The following is a 20,202-nucleotide window of genomic DNA, read 5'->3' on the forward strand; positions in this document are numbered from 1 at the left end:
TTGAAGCTAATTTCTACTGGTAGAAAAGAAGTTAACAAAATGCTGATATAAAAACAGTTTCAATCAAAATGGTCCCTGAATTATATGCATATCCAAATTAGTGAAATTACCATCAAATAGGTCCTTGAATTTTCACACCAGATATCACTTTGATCCTTGGGCATACATTTGCTGAATAAAGTAAAAAGTAAAAGACAGACACTTTGATTATAAAAAGACATACATTGCATACCATCATAAGTCATAGCCAAAAAATGCAAATTACATAGCCATTAAGTCATCAAATCATTTGATGTTCTTAAGTGATTACATATCCAATAAAGCATAAACTAAACAAGTCCAAAAAGCAATAATTAAACTAGTCCAAAAGCATAATTTAAACAAGCATCAATGCTTTGGAAATCCTGGAGTTGGGATAAACTCCATGTATTGGGGTTGAGTAGAAGCGGACCCGTAATTTGGATTTTGAACTCTAACAATTCCAGGAGCAGTTGAATTCTGTGGAGCAGGACACCCTGCCTTAAACCCTTGTTTACATGCCTCCAGACAAACATAGAATCTTTTGAATTGAGGTGGAGAATCTGGCATTGGTATTGTATTCATCCTCACAGTTGACCTTGGGTTACTCCTCATAAGTTCATTTTCATAATCCCAATATAGACCATACTGCTCCCTTTCACTGCCTTCAACCAACTCCCTTGCTTCCTTTTTAGCTCTAAATACCATATTATCATCCAGTAACACTTTGTACTGAGACTTAAACAAATCCACAATCTGCCCATGCTTGATATCAGGATTACATCTTAATATTTTCTCAAGCATCTTGACCACCCATTTCCTATTAGTTTGCTTATTCTTGAAATCTGTAGGGCAATCATGTTTACTCACAAATGTTTTGATCTGAAAACTTTTCCTCTTTTCATTCCTTGCACAGAATATTAACCATTCACATGTATCATGCTCACATATTGCCCTTGACCTTGTTTTATCATTCTTCAACCATCTAATTTGCTTTCCCTCATGAATAGTGTAATCCTTGACAGCATCCTTAAATTTTTGAAGGGTACTAAACTCCATTCCAAGCTCCAATGTTACCTCACCAAAACCAGCATTTTCATTAAATTGAGGATAAACAACACGATCATTTTCATCATCACTGCTTATTGGACTCCTTAACTCCTCAGAAACATAGCTATCATTATCATTATCACTGCATGGTTCTTCATTAGGCACTGAGACTTGAACATTGCTCTTGCTACCATTACCAACCTCACAGGAATCCCTATGTCCAGCCATATAGTCTGCCTCACAGTCACTATCATCACTAGATGAATCTGAAATGAATGGGGGATCATCATTAATTGTGATTCCAGTCCTACTTCCCCTTCTTACTGGTCTTTTTCTTTTTGTTGGTAAAGTCTGCTTCTCTTTCCCCTTCCTACCTCCTTTTTTACCCACATTTGAAGCTTCATTCTGAGTTTGTTGGGTGACATTTACCTGAGTCACTGTTTCTTTAGGTTGAGTTTCAGGTTGAGTTTGTTGGGTTACAGTTGCACCAACATTGACTTCATCATTTCTTTGAGTATCACAAGCCATTTCCTCCATTCCTTGAGTACCATCAACATTTTCCTCTTGATTATATAGTTTGTTTTGCACACTAGCAACCAAACAGTCCACCACATTTCTTTCCTCAACACTTAAAATATCAACCTCCATAATATTGACTGGTTCATCTTCAGTTGTTAATCCTCCTTCGGTCATACTTCTCAAAGACTCTTCCATTGCTCTCTCAAGCTCCTCCCTCTCTTCATTTGTTAATGGCACAATTCCAACCTCTTCCATATCCACCACATGTTGTGCATATATTTCCACTTCATTTCCATTTGCCCTTGCAACTTGTACCATATCACAGAAGTCTTTATCAGTTGTTAATGGAGTCAAGCAGATGTTTATATCATCTTCAGCACCTTTATACGGCTTCCAATACCACAGTTTAGATACGTTGAAGTAACCTCTGCAACGTTTCGCCATCTTCTCAATGTCCCACAAGCAAAACAGATCAACATCCATTTTCTCCCAAACACAAAATTCACCACCGACGTATTGCAGCCTCCGATACTGATCTCGCTCTAAACAACCACCGTGATGCAGGATTACCGTAATACAGTCTTCCATCCTACGAATTTGGCCAACATCACACTTCAATACCAACCTCAAAAAACCCTTTTAATAAAATGTTTAAATCAGGACGTGATTTTGTTCAATACTAATATAATGTTCTTCACTTTTAGTAACCAAACATTAAGACATTAAATTATTATGTTTCTACCAAAAAACCCTAAAATTACTAAATAAAAAACGCAATCAAACACACAACAGTCACAAACAAACATCAACGAAACATGATATGAAGTTAAAAGTCGCAAAAATAATGCCTAAAACTAAAACCGATATTCACAAAAAACGGACAAAAAAAAGGGAGAAACGAACAGAAGTGAATGGAAAACGAAGTTCAATGGCGTTACCTTGACAATCCACTGAATCTGACTTCAAGACCGAATCTTTTCCAAGGTTGATCGCTGGTGATGATGATGATTTTGGAGAAGTGAAAAGGGTGACAGTTTAGGCGGGAAGGTGAAAGATTAGGGACTGGTTTGATGCTTCTGAGTGAAAAAAATGTGAGGATGAAAGACAATGGTAATAGAGGGGTATAATTGGAAATACAGGAAAAATTACCCTCAAAAGTTAAATCTCGAATTTTCTCCATTTCCATCAATTTCGTCCCTGTACACGTGGCTGCCTTGTTGACACGTGCACAGGACAACACAACATGCAAGGGGACATGTCATCACCACTAACGGTGCTTTTGGACGGAGGGACTGATTTGATGGACGTCTGCAAAATTCAGGGACTAAATAGATATTTCGATAAATTCAGGGACGAATTTGATGGATTGCTGATAATTCAAGGACGAATTTGAGGTATTACTCATACTTTTATATAGAAAGATACCAAGTCTATAACCATAAAGGAATACAATTTTTTTGTGTAATTTTTTTCTTTTTAATTCTATCTTATGTGTTTTTTAACGGCAAAATTTATTTTTTTGAAGAGAAACGGCAAAATTTATTAATAACTAAGTTTCTGCGCAACACGAACATAGATTGGCAGACAGAAACTACAAAACAATTTAATCATTCTTTATTTAATTTAACAATCAAATTTTTTAAATATCAAATCTTTTATGTAAAAAGATACTGATAAATTTTGATGAACTTTTTTCTTCCAACTTTTTTTGGTAGTAATTTTCCTTCCAATTTTATCTTTCGTTTGAACTCTTTATTTTACCATTTACCCTTTCTTACCAATAAAAGCTTCTATTGTATTTTTAGGCATAAATTAATCCTTGAGGCTAGTTTATTATATAACATCCTTTTGTTTAATTTTTATGTATATAATGTACAAAAGTTCAATTATTTTTGCAGTATTTAACTATAACATCCATAAATTCGTATCATATCAGAAGCAGAAAATCCATTATGATTATCATTTAATTTCTTTACTAATTTTCTTATCTCATATGTGTAAAAGTATAAGATGACGCGAGCACACATATTTTTTACTCCATTTTTTAATCTTATGTTATTTGGGCTATGAAACAGGTCTACACTCTACACCTTTCTTATATTGAAAGCCTAACACAGTGACTCGCTCTTTCATATTTCTCCTTCTTCACTTGTCAAAAAAAAATCTTCTTCTTCATCTTCATCTTCTATACTTCAACAACCAATGGAGACCACAGCTTCAATGCCAATAGGCTATAGATTTCACCCCACAGATCAAGAACTTGTGTGTCACTACCTAAATCACAAGTTGCTTGATGATGATTCTATTGTCAACAACATAATAGCTCATGTTCAACTTTTAAACTATGCACCATGGGATTTACCGGGTAATATATTCTACTTCCTTAATGCAAAAAAAATATATAAATAAAAAGTCTTTTTTGTTTCTACTTTTATGGGATTATATTAAATGGTGGATTATTTATTCATTTATTTATTTATTTTCTTTTTTTTGTTATTATTTTTGTGATGTTAGCATTGTCAAAGTTAAAATCGAATGATTCAGAATGGTTTTTCTTCACTTATCTTGAACTGATGAAGTTCAACAAAAGCAAAACAAGGTTTAAAAGAAAAAACCCGGATGGTTATTGGAAGATCACTGGTAAAGATGGTGAAATCAAGACAAAAGGCACCAATAATGTTATAGGAATAAAAAAGACTCTTGTTTTCTGTAGTCCTGATCAACCTGAAAAGACCAACTGGATTATGCATGAGTATCATTCAACTTTTCCTGATAACAAGGTATGTGTTGCTTTATTTTATGCATAGTGATATACTAGTTGATTATAGTCTATAGCTTAAATTGGTCGTGTTTGATTTTTCTTTAGATGTTTTACTGCTGATCATTTCGATAATACAAAGGTTCTGATTGTATTACTGAAATGGATTCCCTTAATGAATTTTAGTCAATTTATCTATGACCTAATTTTTCTCAAATTGCATGACTTTTTATTTATGATCAGGGTTTTGACAATGTTGGAATTAGAACTGTCCGTAAGAAATTTCATATTCAATACAAACGTGGGTATTAAACATCTTATAAATCATAGGATTTGTATACTTTTTTTTGAAGAAACATAGGATTTGTATACTTATGTCTTAAAATTTTGGATAAATATGGTATTTAAGCCATTTATAATTTTCTTCGTTCAATATATATGATGATCTTCCAATTTTAGGCTTTTATTTTTTTTTACTGGTTTGACTAAAAGTAATCGACTCTATAACAACCATTTCTGACCCACTTAAATGACTGATTGAAACTAAAGCAACATTTATTTAAAAAATAGTTGAGAAGGGAATGATTACGGTTTACAAAACATTTAGAAATTAAATTACAACCGAAGAAACCCCAAAACATTCCGGACGACTTTAAGTATTGTCGACTGACCTCACAAACCAACATGAGTTTTTACGGCATGTTTTATCATCACTCACACGCTTTCTTGGAAACTTTCCAGAAGGTCACCCATCTCAAAATTGCTTCAAGTTAAGAACGCTTTATTTAAAAAATAGTTGAGAAGGGAATGATTACGGTTTACAAAACATTTAGAAATTAAATTACAACCGAAGAAACCCCAAAACATTCCGGACGACTTTAAGTATTGTCGACTGACCTCACAAACCAACATGAGTTTTTACGGCATGTTTTATCATCACTCACACGCTTTCTTGGAAACTTTCCAGAAGGTCACCCATCTCAAAATTGCTTCAAGTTAAGAACGCTTAACTGCGGAGTCCTTATAGAATGAGTTACCGAAAAGAAGATGCATCTTGTTGATATAGGTAGTACCAAACAATTCTTATAAGCCTTCCTTTAACCATGCAGTCTCGAACCTACACGGTATCAGAGTCCCTCTCATTACGATGTGATTCGATTTGCCTAGAAGCTGCCAGGAGCCGCTCATTGCCATGCCTTGTGCACCGGCGACTACTCCCCCTCGTCAGCCTCAGACGTTTCATGCCCATCAGTTTCTGCTTGGTTCGTCCATGAACCACATTGTACTGGAAGAGGTCTGCTCTGATACCGCTTGTAACATCCCAGACGACTTTAAACATTATCGACTGAGCCCACAAACCAACACGAGTCTTTTCAGCATGTTTTGTGTTCAGTTTAACTAAATAATGTATACTGACATTATTTTCCTAAGTCGATATAATTTAATACACCTAGGTTATACTTAGCACCATTGCGTCTAACCAATCACTCACACATGGGCAATCTTAAGTGAACGGTTCTTCCAATGTAGTCTGCTATAAACTAGCCTTTGTAAGTGGGGCCTCACTTACCTACATACATTGAAACTGACACATAATTAAGGGTTCCCTCTGTACTCGGAGAAAGATCCTTAGCTTGACTCTACCCACACAACTTGTATATAAACTTAGTTGCATGTATTGCAACTAATAGTAACATAAATACATTGACTTACTTAGTTGTACATCACACAACCAGTAAATACTACTACCTCCGGTCTCAAATGTAAGAAACTTTTCACTTTTTAGGTTCATTCAATAATTGATGTATGTGGTCTATAATATGGAAAGCTTAGAATGTAAAGATTATAAATATTATTTTATTTTTGGTGCTTAACAATCCAATTTGTACAGTTTTACCAAAGACCATGTATAGGTACAGAAACAGGGCAGAAACTTTTACTCAACTTGCAACCTGAATTACTCATACTATACTCATTGTAATTCAACGATTCTTGAGCCTATTCTGTAGATGTTTTTGTCTACTTTTCAATGGTTCAAGTTTCAATCTCAAATGATCTTTGTATAAAAAACTTTGCTCAATTTACTAAGAGGGTATCCAATCTGCAAATTGCAGAATTTTACTTTCTTACTTACTCAATTTATTCTACTTTTACATTTCTTAATCTAAAACATTATTACCATGATATAACAGTATAAAAATTCACAAATAAGATTAACATTAACATCCTTGCCAAATTTAATCCAATTCAAACACACCGATTCAACATGCAACAACTTCATCTACTCAAATTTCTATGCATGAACATGTTCCTCAAGCTACAATTTCCAATTCTCAAAACCCTAAATCATGCATGAGGAATGAGGGAAGAGGAACCCACCTTGATTTAATGATGGTAATGATGTTACTTCAAGCTCTAATTTTCTACCCTTGCTCCTAGCTTCCTCAATTTACTCATTTTCCACCGATTGTTATCTTCACTTTATGAACCCAAAATCTTTAATTCTCCTCCGATTTCATCAAACACTCCCCTTTTTCTATGGATTAATGACTCAATATACTTTATATTGAGTGTTTAGGGTTGGGATTTGGCTTTGCAAGAGTGATTTATAAGATTGGGTGTGGAAGAATGGTGATGGGTAGTGATGGTGGTGGGAGTCGATAGGGAAGAATGGGAAAGGAGAAGGAAAAATTCTGGTTTTGTTCTTGTCTCAAACATTTATATATTTGTGAGGAAAGTTTACTATTTTGCCCTTTTACTAACTCAAAAATTCTCATCTTACTCTTTGGTTGGTTAATGTCTAAAGTATCCCTTGAAACTCTAATTTCTACTTCATACTTAAGCCACTATTTATTCTTAAGTGAACACAATTTAGTATTATATGATTTTGGATATTACACTTTTGACATTGTGATCCGGCTTCTGACACTCTTGAAAATAAGCTTAAACCTGTAAGAATAGAAGTCATTGTGGGGTGAGATATCAACATCAAGGAGTTCCTAGTTTCGGATAAAATATAATATGTCGCGTATAAAAATACAAATGTTAGTATAGTTTTAGAAGATTATGATCATATAGAAATCATAATAAATAATAACTTAACTTCTTTGTATAATCACATAACATAATTACTGCCTCAAGGCTTATAATGACCAAGCGCGCCCATAAATTTTCTTGCAAAAGCTTAATGCATATAACAAAGCGCTTAGGAATTTCCTTGCAAAAGTTTAAAGTCATCACACATATTTGATCACAAATGATCACAAATATAGGCGGATCACACAATATATTAATTTGGATTCCCCTAAGTGTGAGTATTATCAGGAGTCACCGTCCATTAGGAGGAATCAAACCTCTATCCCACGTAAAACCCATCAAGTAAAATCAAACTCTTTCCAGTGTAGCCCTAAAAAATTATTATGTTTTACTTTTTACTACTCAAGTACATAAAGTATGTGTATTAACTAATCACAATAGTGATTTTTTACTAGATCAAGATTCGTAAACAAGATCAGCTTTCAAAATTGTAAATAATTCTAGTAACTTCTTTATCAATTAATAACTTACTTACATACTTAACGATCATCAATCTCAACTTAAATTACACGATTCGTCCCTTAACTTAATTTTAGGTAACATTTTCGTCTTTTATCTTTATTTTCTCTCAATTTAATCATTTATGTTATAATTAGGTAACACTTTCGTCCTTTATCTTTTCATTTCCCAATTTAGTTCTTTATGTTATGAAATGTCAACATTGTTATCATTTTTTATCAAAACAAAATAAAAAAAATTCATAAAAAAACTTATAAAAAAATTCATCAAACTCATTAACAAATTCAAATCTTCATCATACAAACATAGAAACCTAAATTTCATTAAAAAAATCTCATAAAAAGGATAACAACGTTGACGTTTTGTAACATAAAGGACTAAATCGGAAAAAGAAAAAGATAAAGGATGAAAGTGTTACATGATTATAACATGAATGATGAAATCGTCAAAACAAAAAGATAATAAGGATGAAAATGTTACCTGAAATTCAGTTAAGAGACGAATTGTGTAATTTTACCTATTATTTAACATTCAAGTAACAAGTAAAATAGTTAACTTTACGTATTCTTTACAAAACATCTAGCTTAGCATGTTATCAATCCAATTCATCTCTATCTTACTTATCCATAAATTCATCAATTATAGTCTTATTAAATTCTTAGTTTCTATATCTCATCATCAATCTTAATTTGGGAGTATCTGGTCTTGTTCGGCAATGGTTGAACATTTAGTCAATGAGTCTTATGCATCTTATCGACCATGTAATTCAATTTGTCAACTTAGGAGGATTCTCTAATAGGTTTCAATCTTTTACTCAATTGATTTGGATGACTTGCAATTGAGTTATTTGAAAAGAAAGAAATTCACGTATTTTTCAGCATAAGGAGTCTTTGATGCGACATTTAATTAGCAAAGTAGAGCTATTTGCTTTTTGGTGGCTGAAAGTAAAACTTGGAAATCTAGCCTTTGATTTACATTCTTGATAGCTTAGTCCTATTGTGTTGGGTTTTGTCACCAAGCTTGTATATATTTTGTTATCTTGGTTCGTGTACTATATTTGTTATTACTATTTAAATCCCCTCTGTTCACTCCTTGTGCTGGTTACGATGCTTTGTTCTTATTAATATATTCTATATATTTTAGCTTTTTCAAAACAAAAATTGTATTAATCTTATCAAATTTTCTTAGACCCACGTGAATTCATGAAACTTATGTGAATTTTAATCAATAAAAATATATCGGCTCAAAAGTGTATAGGCACCACTCTTCGTGGTAGATCTGTTTGTGCATAGTATAGCAATCAATCTTTGAAGCTGTTGCCGTGTTTATAAGTAATTTAGGCTAGTTTTGAGTAGTAATGATCGTTCATTTACTTTGTGCAGAGAAATTTGGTCTTGTGTCGCTTAATGGGGAAAGTTGAGAAGGAAATAGAAGGGGTAACTCATTCAAGTAGCCATGTTGCTGCTGGTGACTTTGAAGAACAATCCAGAGTGGATTTAACACGATGTGTGAGTGAAGATAACCTTTATGAGTTATAGTTAGGCAACTTTCGTCGTACCTCTTAGAAAAATGATGTTTTTTTGGTTATAACTTTTGAAATACCGCTCTGTTTGAGTGGATGCATTGGTTTAGTAACAATCATCCGAATGACTTTTACATGAGATCTTAATTTAAATTTTTAAAACGTTATATATATATATATATAGGGATTTGCTAGAACACACCCACTAGTTTTTATGTGGGAGTGTTTTAGCAAGCTACACCTTAAGGTGTATTTAACTACTTTTTAGTTATAACTTGCTAAAACACACCTTCTAAACGCCTATATATATGGTTAAATATGTTTTTGATCTTTATTAATATTTCAACATTTTATTTTAGTCCTTCAAATTATTTTTTCGACATTTAGTCTGACAAAAGTTTTCCATCATCGCTTTTAATCTCTGCTTTTAAGTTACTCACGTGTATCATTCAAAATTTTGGATTTTTTCCTAGTTATTTTTAATACATTATAGAATTCTCTATTGCAAAAGTTTAATAATTGATGAATTAAATATGAATTTTAAAGTTTTTGGCACTTAAAAATTCATATTTAATTTATATTTTGTTAAAAAAATTCTAATTTTTTTGAAAAATTCTTATCATATTCCAAACATTTATGCAAAAACTCATTCAAAATTTTAAATTATACATGTATTGTCTTAAAAGCACATATCAAAAGTGGTGTTTCAAAATTTTTGGAGGACTAAAAGTCGAAGAAAAGTTTAGAGGATTAAAAGTCGAAATTTTTTTTTAAGGGGACTTAGAAACCTTTCTAAGTTATTAATCTAGTCCATTTGATATTACTATATACTCCCTCCGTTTCAAAATAAGTGTCGCTTTAGCCAAAAAAATTTGTTTCAAAATGTATGTCACTTTCAGTTTCCAATGCAATAATAACTTTTTCTTTTCAATTGTACCCTTCAATTAATACTCTGCACACTACTTCCAAAGTATTACTTTTAAAACTAACTAATAGTTAATAAGGATAATTTGGTAAAATAATCATTCTCTTTCTTTTAATCATTGCATTTCTTAATATGTGTTTAAACATTTAAAACAACACTAATTTTGAAACGGAGGGAGTATTATATTTTCTTGTAACTATTATTTTGATAATCTTAGAATACATGTTGAGTAAAACATCCATGTAAAACCAACTTGTAAGATGATGACTATCCCTACTTATAAAGACTTGTTCATATCATCTCTCATTTAATGTGACACTTTTAACACACCCTAAGGCTCAACACTAAATGTCTGGTGCATGAATATAAATATAGTGACCCAATGAATCTTGTAGGAGGTTCCGATACAATCTTAGAATTTGTGATTGAGCATAACACACCCAACAAAATTGACTTGCACTGTCAAGACTGTCCTCATTTATAAACACTTGTTCAAGTTATCTCTTTAACAATAACTTTGATTCTCTATAGGGTCATGTTAACTTGTGCCCTTAGGGCACATGTTAAGCAACCCAAAAGTAGAAATTGTTTCTTAAATTTTGTTCATTCAATTAGTTAAAAGTCAAAAAGTTAAATTCAAATACATTAATTACAACAAAACATTTCTATTTTTACTTCTTAACTTGTGCCTTGAGGGCACAAGTTAACATTAGCCTTCTCTGTATTGTTAACTTAGTATCAAAGTTAAATTAGTATCAGAGTATGGTTCGATCTTCTTTGAACTATTCATCCCTTTTTCCAGAAGTTTGGAAATATATATATATTTTACTCTTTTGTTGCTTACTTGGTTATTCCCTCTATTGGTTGTTGCAGCATATACATTTTCGATTTAGGCTTATGAAACTAGCTATTTCTCCATTTGCTTTGGTTCTAAGTAAGATTAGAAAAAAAATTGTTTGCGTCATTACATTTGATCGGGTACTGTGACCTATTTTTCGTTGGATTTTGAATAGTTTTATTTAAGGTGAACTATTGCACTAAAAGTTTACGTCAATTATTGGAATGAAAACAATCAATTTAGGATATCAAGATTTGCCTATGTATTGCTTTTGCTTTTACGGTTCATATAGCTTTGGAATGGAATTGTGAAGGTAAGTTATTATTTTGTTTGATACTTTGAACACTCTTCATAGCCATGCATTTATGATAAAACTCCAACGTGTTGGAATCGGTTTGCATCATATGGTATTTGTTTTTCCGGTGTTGTGTCGTGTTTGTTTCTCTATTTCGGATATTGCCGATTACTTGTCGGATTTCGTTGATTATTTGGAAAAGTTTACTCCCTGACTCTTTCTATACATTTTATATCAACTTTGTGATAACTTTATCTCTTATACTCACATAATAGTTTTATTTTCTCTCTATTGCTTTGCTTTTAGTGTCAATACATACTTTTCTTTGTAAAAATATGGTTGTTCATTAGGTTGTCAATCAAACGAATGTTCAAATAACACAATTTTTTTCCATATGAATGTTCTTATTTAAGGTATATTTAAATTTTTGGCTGCCTCTCTCTTTGTTGATATGATAATAACTCTTAGTGTTTTCTTTGTTGGTATGTTGGTTTTTCTTTTTTATTGTTTTTTTTTTTGTTGTTACTCATTCTTTGATTGTTTTTCTCTCATTTGGTTCATATGTTTGATTTGATTTGGTTTTAATTTCTCTCTTTGGTTGCTTCTTGCTCCTCTCTTTATTGATTTCTTTTGTTTGATTGCTCCTCTTGTTGAGTTTCAAGTATGAGTGGTTAAGTCACATCGCATATAAATTAGTAAAATGTTGGATTTATAAAAGAGGTGACTCATATACCTAATATCTGAAGATTTTGGATGGAGATTTGATGTCTTCCTCTTTTGTATTCCTAAAGCATTGATCTCATTGTTTTTCCTGTGTCCACTGAACTCACAACAAGTAGTATCAAAGTCCTGGTTCGGCTTGGTAGGGGAGCAAAAATGAATCTAGTGTTAGATCCAGTTATAGGAGGTTGACTCACTTCTGGGAGAAAACTTTTGGTTTCAAGTGTGAGTGGTTAGGTCTCGCATCGTCTATGAATTAGTAAAATGTTGTATTTATGAGAGATCTGACCTATATACTAAATGCTTTAAGGATTTTGTTGGAGATGTGGTATTTTTATCCTTTGTGATCTTGGATCATGGACCCTGTTGTTTATCCAATGTTCTCCAGACTTCCCAACACCTCTACCGATTGATTATTCTGTTTGATTGTTCATGTCCCTAATAGTTCTTATGTTTGATTGAGCGTAATATTATAATAAGATCATTTGACTTTATATTATTGAGTTTTTTTTGTGCGACAAACTTTTGATGTTTTCTGTTATTACATCTTGAGTTTGAGGATATGTGTTAGATAATATAACTTCATTTAACTCACTTTTAAAGCACTCCACATTTAACTCACTTTTATGCAGAATAAACAACTTCATATCCAAGAAACAATGCCTATAGGGTACAGATTTCGCCCAACAGATGAAGAGCTTGTGAAATTCTACTTGGAACACAAGTTGGTCGGTAATGATTCAATTGTCAACAACATAACTGAAGTTGACCTTGACATCATTCCACCTTGGAAATTACCATGTATTATAATATTATATCTCTTCATTTCAATGCCAAAAGAATGTCTTTTATTTTTGTTCTCTACTCTTATGATGCACTATAAGGTGGATCATTTATTTTTAATTCTTGTATTTTTGTGATGTTTAGCATTGTTGAAGGTAAACTCGGATGACTCGGAATGGTTTTTCTTCACTTCCCTTGGTTTGAAGTTCAAAAAAGGCATAAAGTGTAAAAGAAAAAACCAGTTTGGTTATTGGAAGATCACGGGTAAAAAACGTCAAATCAAGACCAAAGGAACCAACAATGTTATTGGAACAAAAAAGATTCTAGTGTTCTATGCAAGTCGCGGTACTCATCATGAAAAGACCAACTGGGTTGTCCACGAGTATCATGCAATTAACAAGGTATGACTTCTTTTTTTGAAAAGGAAAAGGGCTTTACGTTTCCCACGCTATCCATTTCTAGCACGTCCTGGTTTTTTTTTTTTTAAGAAAATACCTATGTGACTAGGGATGGGAATAGGTTAGGCCGAGCTAGACTTTGCAAGGCCTAGGCCTAGCCTGCCATATTTTTTTAAAGCCTAAGCCTGGCCTGCGGTCTGTTATAGGCCTACTTTTTAGGCCTGAGCATGATCTTCTGAAAGTCTGATACGACCTACTAGTCTGTTTAAAAGCCTATATCTTGTGAACATCTTTAAATAGCAATGTGATATAAGTTTAAATGGACTAGCAAACTAATAGTTCAATTATATTAAACTCTCTTTTGATAATCAACATGAGGATTTGGGAATTCGACTATATATTGTATCATATTTATATTCTAGTTTATAATAATACATTTATATATGCAAAAAATTAATGTATACTAATAAAGCTTAAATTATTGAAAAAGTTTACAAATTTATATTTTAATTCAAAGTAAAAAAATATAATATAATAATAAATAATATTATTCATATTACTTAAATAGGTCGGCCTAATAGGCTTAAGAGTCTTTTTGAGAGGTCTGTGGCCTGGCCTTTTAAGCTAAATAGGCTTAAAAAAAAAGCCTAGGCCTTCTCTATTTAAGAAAAAAGTCTGGCCTGGTCTGACCTGTTGTAGGCTAGGTCGTAGGCCCTTGTAGGCCAGCCTAGCCTATTCCCATCCCTATATGTGACTTTCGGATTTTATAGAATTCAAATTGAGTTTTTCTTTTGTTATAGGACGAAAAAAAAAGTTTTTCACCAATTCAGATTTTATAATCCAAAAACCTCAACAAATAAGGCGTGTTCCTTACTTTTTTCGGATTATAGAATCCGAAACCCTAATTAAGCATCCTTTTTCAGAGAAAAAATAGTTCAGATTATATAATCTGAACTGTATCAGCATAAATTATGAGTCTGTTTGTAACATATATAACTAATTTAAGGACCATATTAATTTTCCTAACTCTCATCCTTCTGTTTTAGGTCATTGTTAGTTGCTCTTAGTAAAAATCCAGTTTTCGGGCTACTTGATCAGATTGCTCCGAAACTTCTCCAAAAAATTAGAAAAAAAATCAAGGGACTCTACCCCTCAAAATCCAAAATTTCATCGTTTAGACCTAAATCTTTTTCAAACTTTCGATTTTAATTTTTCATAATCTCAGAAAAATCTAAAAAAATTTGCATTAGTCTTATTTGTTTTTTAGGATTTTTTTTGTTGTATTTTTATAATTTTATTTGATAGTTTTTTTTTTTACTTTGTTTTTTGGTTGTTTTTAAAAATTCAAAACTGCTGAAATATGAGAGATTATGATTGTTGATTATATATAAGTATATTTCGGATTTTAAAATCTGAAATCCCATGGGCATTTTGTAAAAAATATAGGGCGCGTGAGAAGTAGATAGAGAGGGAAAAGTATAGCCCAACGAAAAATAACTATTGTGATAGAGAAGAAACAATGAAATGTTAATTATGAACGATGCATTTAGAAAATAATAAAAACAATTCTGAATTAATCTTACATTCTCCAATTGACTCATGTGACTTAACAATACATCATTCATAATGTACATCAACAAACATTATGTTGGGTCACGAGAGGAGCATGTGAGATCGTCCATATTAGGCCCGAGCAACCGTACAAGTGAGTTGAACATCACATTTTAACTTAAAACCTTAAAACAATGGGTGTATGGATTCTCTCACTTATAAAGTGTTCAACCTCCACTTTTTTAAGCAATGTGAGACTTCTAACTCAACTTTCTACTCAACAATCTCCTTTCAAGTGAGTCCATCAATTCATCATGCTCACCCCTCAAGTGGAAGCTTTTTCATCCGCACACTTGTACTTGTACCTCTGTTGCCGTTGTAAACAATGGAACCCGCTGCCTGAACACCTTGGCAAAAAGACTTTTGACTCAAGGGCCGGTCGAACCATGTTCGAACACGACTCTGATACCAGTGTTGGATCACAAGGGCAGCCTAAGGGATCTTCAACATTAGGCCCGAGAAATCATAGAAGTGAGTTGGACACTGTATTTTAGTCAAAAACTTCAAGACATTGTGTTTATGGGATGTCTCACTTATAAAATGTTCAACCTCCACTTTTCTAAGCAATATGAGACTTATAACTCACACTTGTTACACAACAATCTCCCCTTCAGTTGTGAGTCTATTAATTAACCATGCTCACTCTTAAAGTGAAAGCTTTTTCATCGGCATACATATGCATTTGCATTGTCGTTGTATCACACAACAACACAAGCTGCCTAGACACCTTGTCATTAAGACTTTTGACAGAAAGAGTCGGTCGAACCCTTGTTGAATTACTACTCTAATACCGATGTTGGGTCACGAGGGGATATTAGAGGATCGTCCACATTAGTCCTTAGCAACCATAGAAGTGAGTTGGACACCACACTTTAAACCAACCTTAAGACATTGGATTTATGAGTCCTTTCACTTATAAAATGTCACTTTTCTAAACAATGTTGGACTTCTAACTCACACTTTCTACACAATAGGGGGATTTAGACTACAGTTTTGAAGTTTGTGGTTTCTTTTTTTCTTCTTATGTGGCACAATAGACAACCATGTGATAGATCAATGTTGATAATTTCTTTACTATTTGCAGGGAAATTTTGTATTGTGTAGGTTAATGAAGAAAGATGAGAAGAAAAATGAAGGTGTAACTTATGCATCGATATATGATGAAGAGGAAACTCATTCAAGTAATCATGTTGATTCCGCTGATTTTGAAATCCAATCAACAATGGATTCAACTTCATATGTGAGTGCATGCATCTTTATGGCTCATTTGATTTATGTGTGTGTTTGGTTGTGATGTTTTCGAGTAAATTTATTGTCTTAATTTTTTTTTATAATTTGAAGTTAGAATTTGGAGCTTTTGTCTTTAGAACTAATTTTTAGCCTCTAATTTATTGTTCATTTTTCTTTGACATGAAATATCCAAACATCAATAATTTTATGTAATTAATTTTATGTCATAATCAATTTTGCAGAATTATTTCATTCAAAATCAAATTCTTTATCATTGGAGGATCAAATGCACGTTGAGGCTAAATATTTATTCTAAAGGCAGATGCTTTGAATTCTAGTTTCAAGTTAGAATTAATTAAGGATGTAAATTCAACTAGATAACATCCAAATATATCATCATCAATTCTATACATATAGAATTTATTTTCCTTCTTAAAAAATGAACTCAAACATACACTTAGATAAAGTTTTAAATATGCCTACTTTTTTGTGTTGATATGACGATTTTAAAATTCTATTTTTGTCTTCCCACAAAAAGTGATGTGGTTTCGTCATCAACTTTTGAAGTATTGTGTACGTGGTATGGGTTTTTTAAGGTTTTTTTTTCCTAGGTTGTTTATAAAAAGTTGTGGATAAATTTATCCAACAACTAATAAAAATTAGTCATATGAGTAAATTTACAAGTGAAGTAAAAACTAACTTGTCGATACCACTTTGTAAATTTATTCATGTGACTAATTTTCATTGAATGTTAGATAAATCATTCACAATTTTTCAATGACAATTTAATAAAATAGGATTCACTTTGCTTTAAATTTGTTTATGGAGAGATAAAGTCTAAAATTGTTTACAAGAATGACACTTCTAACTTTATAAGATGATTGATTATAAAGGGGTTTAAGACCAAATCTCAAAGACCACAAGTGACATATTTTAAAAATCTTGGTAACTTTAGGATTTTGTTTCAGGACAAAAATTGTGAATTGATTGATGTTTCATATTTGTTTTAAGGTATGTGGTTCCCCTGAAGTGAATATCATGTCTTTGTTTCAAGCATCACCGCGGAAAGAGGAATATAGCCTCCTTGCCACTGATCAGACACCGTATTTCCATGGTATAAAATCTTCATATGCCTATGTTGAGAACGAAAACAACACTGTAGGGTTTCCAGTTGGAACTTCAGAAGAGGACAGTGCTGATTATGATTGGATTCAAACTCCACCTGGTTTTAGTTATGATTCCACTGCATGATAGTTTTAAGAGTGGACCATTTTGAAAGCTAGTGAAAATCGTTTTTGGAGTATGATGGATTTGTTAGTCAGGGAATTAGTAGCTTAAGAAGTAGGTTATGTTGTACATAATGAATAGGAGGAAATGAAAAGGGAGAATAGCTACTCTTTTTAGGGAGATTTTCACCTTTTATAACAAGATTTCAGGTTCTTTGTTTTTAATGTTCTTGGATTGATTGTCGAATTGCTAAGTGTCTTGAATGGTTTATGTGCTCCCTCACACGCATCCTCAGAAAGTTTTTAGGTTATTCGTCTCATAAACAAGTCTTTCAATTAGAAGATCATGTATTTCGTTGATATAGTTGATGCTAATCATTCCTTTAAGGATTCCAACTATGCGGTTCCATACTCACAAACCAAAACCTTAAAACATCGGTTTTATGAGTCACTTCTCTTATATATCCAACATTTTACTTATTCATAGTTGATGTGGGATTAACCATTCCAGCTTGAACCCAACATTGTCCCACATTAGTTGATGCTAATCATTTTATTCATATCATGACAATGTTGTTTGTTGGAGAGACGCTTCTTGTTTCGTTAATCCAGGAGAGGTCATTCATAAACACATCATAACGTGGAGGCGGAGGAGGAACGACCTTCTCACATAGCAAAACCATCAGCATCCCTATTTAACTGCAAGGACAAAGATGAGAAAACATGTCACTTTTCAGAATCGATTTCAGGTAGACACAAAAGCCACATGGAGTTTCTTCATATATTATAATCAATTCTACGTGAACGTTTTAAATTAAATGGAATTTTGACTAATGAGACCAACTTACTGTAATTCAGTGGTGCACATATTTTTCAAGAGTTATTCAAGAGTTGCACAAAAGTTGTATTTTAGAAATCAATTTGCTTAAATAGGAAAATGTTCGTGAACAACACAAATGAGTGTATATGTATAGACCTTTGCCGATATGATGACATAAATAGAATAAGTGGTATGTTGGTAATTTGATAGAAATAGCTATATTGAGATAAAATGAGTATTGAACGAGTGTTGGAAAATATGGAATTTATAAATACATTAATTATTTCTAGACATTAGTTATAAATGATAGCATGCCAATTTATATTGAATGAAAAAAATATTGTAAGTATTAGTTGTATTCTATTATTGATGATTTCAAATCATTTGAAATGAGTAGAGAATTATTTTAAATTTTAAAGATATGTAGCTTAATTTTTACGATCAATTTTATGTTTAATGTTTGCTACAACATAAATTTTTTGTTTATATATCATTGTTTTTCTGACTCCGCTACGGGTTGCAGTTTGATCTTTAAAGGGTATACTTTTTAGAGTTTTAAATTGAGATTAAACATACATTATTCCTATTATTGACTAATCCATATAGGTCCTCGTGGTGACACATGTAGTTGTTGAGGTGCGATGAAGGATAATGGTAGTTCACCGGAGGAGTGATTTTATAAAGTAAGCGATGGAGGTGCAATGCAAGGAATCAAACTCTCAAACTAGGGGTTTCCATGAGTTTAGCTCAGTTGGTAAGGACAATGCATAATATATACAAGGTCCACGGTTCGAACCTCGAACACCACAAAAAAAAAAAAACTCTCAAACTAGGGAAGATTTTATATAGTATGGAGATTTTAACTGAATGATAAACATATCTTTCACTACGAGATGAATCCAATATAAAAGTTGAGCGGATAGCACTGTAAATTCCCAAAACAGTCAGTTAGTAAAATGATATTCTACTCAAATCATAATACATTGTCTGATTGTTATTAGAGGGTCCTAATTCTGCTCAGAGTGATGCATTGTGGTTACATTGTGCATCCATGATGACTCGAGCATCATTGTGCGGATTGGACCATGTTGTCTTGTTGGATGAGGCAATGAATTAGTTCAAAACACTGAAATATGTGATATGTTTTTATCAAACCACTTTGGTAAGTTTAGGCGAGTTGGCATCCAGAGATTGACACATGTTAGGATCTGTCTTAATTAACACTCAACAAGTGATAACAAATGTATTTACGAATTGCTCACTATAGAAGTCATTATCCCGACTATTGTAGCTGAATGCACACTCTTATGGAACACGAGTAAATTTCTTATCAATGGAATCAACCATCAGCCACTAAAATGCCGAAGAAAAAAAAGTTATGCTCTAAATTTTTTTCAAGATCACGTTAAATCTTAATTTTTTTTTTTTTTTAACTCAACGCGTTATAAAATCATCTGTGTATGTGTTTGCTTAGCATTGTGTTTATCAATTCCGCCGTAAGAAACCATGTTGTGGTAAAAACTGGGTTTTTGAGCTTATGTAAATTGCGACGATGAACTAACTTATTTGCTATTAGATAATTTATCCTTATCCACGGTAAATTCATCTAGTATAAACTCGCCATTGATTAGTTTAAAATGATTAATATTTTAGCACTAAAACAATGATTGATATTTCAAAAGTAGTAATTATAAATTGTGAAATAGAATTGTATGCTATTATAATTTATAGTGTGCATGTAGATTTCGTTAGTTTGATAGAGTCCGGTTAAAACTTAGTTGGTTAATTGCTTTTTATTTGGAGAGCTTATTGAATCAGTTTATTATCTTTTCAATATGATTATTCCTTTTAAGAATTCTATCTCATTGATCCAAAAATGTTCGAACGAGATGGTCAGAGATCTTTTATAGTTTAATTAACGCTCATGAGATGAG

At 32.3% G+C, this 20,202-nt stretch overlaps 3 protein-coding genes across 4 annotated transcripts; 2 read left to right on the forward strand and 1 right to left on the reverse strand.

The window, feature by feature from the left end:
* Positions 1 to 218: 218 nt before the first annotated feature.
* On the reverse strand, positions 219 to 2,659 carry LOC146897396 (uncharacterized). Its single transcript, XM_085734226.1, has 2 exons — positions 2,526 to 2,659; positions 219 to 2,176 (listed from the first exon to the last, which is right to left on the reverse strand). The coding sequence occupies exon 2, from the start codon at positions 2,173 to 2,175 to the stop codon at positions 388 to 390; it is 1,788 nt and encodes a 595-aa protein (XP_085590352.1). The 5' UTR covers position 2,176; positions 2,526 to 2,659; the 3' UTR covers positions 219 to 387.
* Positions 2,660 to 3,789: 1,130 nt separating this feature from the next.
* On the forward strand, positions 3,790 to 9,438 carry LOC146897397 (protein NTM1-like 9). Its single transcript, XM_085736414.1, has 3 exons — positions 3,790 to 3,952; positions 4,102 to 4,367; positions 9,283 to 9,438. Exons 1-3 carry the CDS (start codon positions 3,790 to 3,792, stop codon positions 9,436 to 9,438), a joined length of 585 nt encoding a protein of 194 aa, XP_085592540.1.
* Positions 9,439 to 11,229: 1,791 nt separating this feature from the next.
* LOC146897398 (NAC domain-containing protein 62-like) lies at positions 11,230 to 17,726 on the forward strand. 2 transcript variants are annotated; one of them, XM_085733725.1, is made up of 4 exons: positions 11,230 to 13,001; positions 13,128 to 13,384; positions 16,077 to 16,232; positions 16,465 to 17,196. In XM_085733725.1, the coding sequence occupies exons 1-4, from the start codon at positions 12,827 to 12,829 to the stop codon at positions 16,558 to 16,560; spliced, it is 684 nt and encodes a 227-aa protein (XP_085589851.1). In that variant the 5' UTR covers positions 11,230 to 12,826; the 3' UTR covers positions 16,561 to 17,196. The 2 variants fall into 2 exon arrangements, with proteins under 2 accessions (XP_085589851.1, XP_085589850.1); XM_085733724.1 differs by lacking the exon at positions 16,465 to 17,196 and adding an exon at positions 17,234 to 17,726 and having other exon boundaries at positions 11,236 to 13,001.
* Positions 17,727 to 20,202: the final 2,476 nt, after the last annotated feature.

The sequence above is a fragment of the Medicago sativa genome, chromosome 8, assembly GCF_051527215.1.
Source record: "Medicago sativa cultivar Bolivia chromosome 8, Bolivia_mono, whole genome shotgun sequence".
Classification (NCBI taxonomy): domain Eukaryota; kingdom Viridiplantae; phylum Streptophyta; class Magnoliopsida; order Fabales; family Fabaceae; genus Medicago; species Medicago sativa.

What these genes read in the sequence shown, in the direction of transcription:
- LOC146897397 (XM_085736414.1), top strand. Translation starts at nt 3,790, where the DNA reads ATGGAGACCACAGCTTCAATGCCAATAGGCTATAGATTTCACCCCACA. An exon ending in TGCACCATGGGATTTACCGG is followed by an intron (nt 3,953 to 4,101) that starts GTAATATATTCT and finishes TTGTGATGTTAG; the next exon opens with CATTGTCAAAGTTAAAATCG. An exon ending in CAACTTTTCCTGATAACAAG is followed by an intron (nt 4,368 to 9,282) that starts GTATGTGTTGCT and finishes TACTTTGTGCAG; the next exon opens with AGAAATTTGGTCTTGTGTCG.
- LOC146897398 (XM_085733724.1), top strand. Translation starts at nt 12,827, where the DNA reads ATGCAGAATAAACAACTTCATATCCAAGAAACAATGCCTATAGGGTAC. An exon ending in TCCACCTTGGAAATTACCAT is followed by an intron (nt 13,002 to 13,127) that starts GTATTATAATAT and finishes TGTGATGTTTAG; the next exon opens with CATTGTTGAAGGTAAACTCG. An exon ending in AGTATCATGCAATTAACAAG is followed by an intron (nt 13,385 to 16,076) that starts GTATGACTTCTT and finishes TACTATTTGCAG; the next exon opens with GGAAATTTTGTATTGTGTAG.
- LOC146897396 (XM_085734226.1), bottom strand. Translation starts at nt 2,175, where the DNA reads ATGGAAGACTGTATTACGGTAATCCTGCATCACGGTGGTTGTTTAGAG.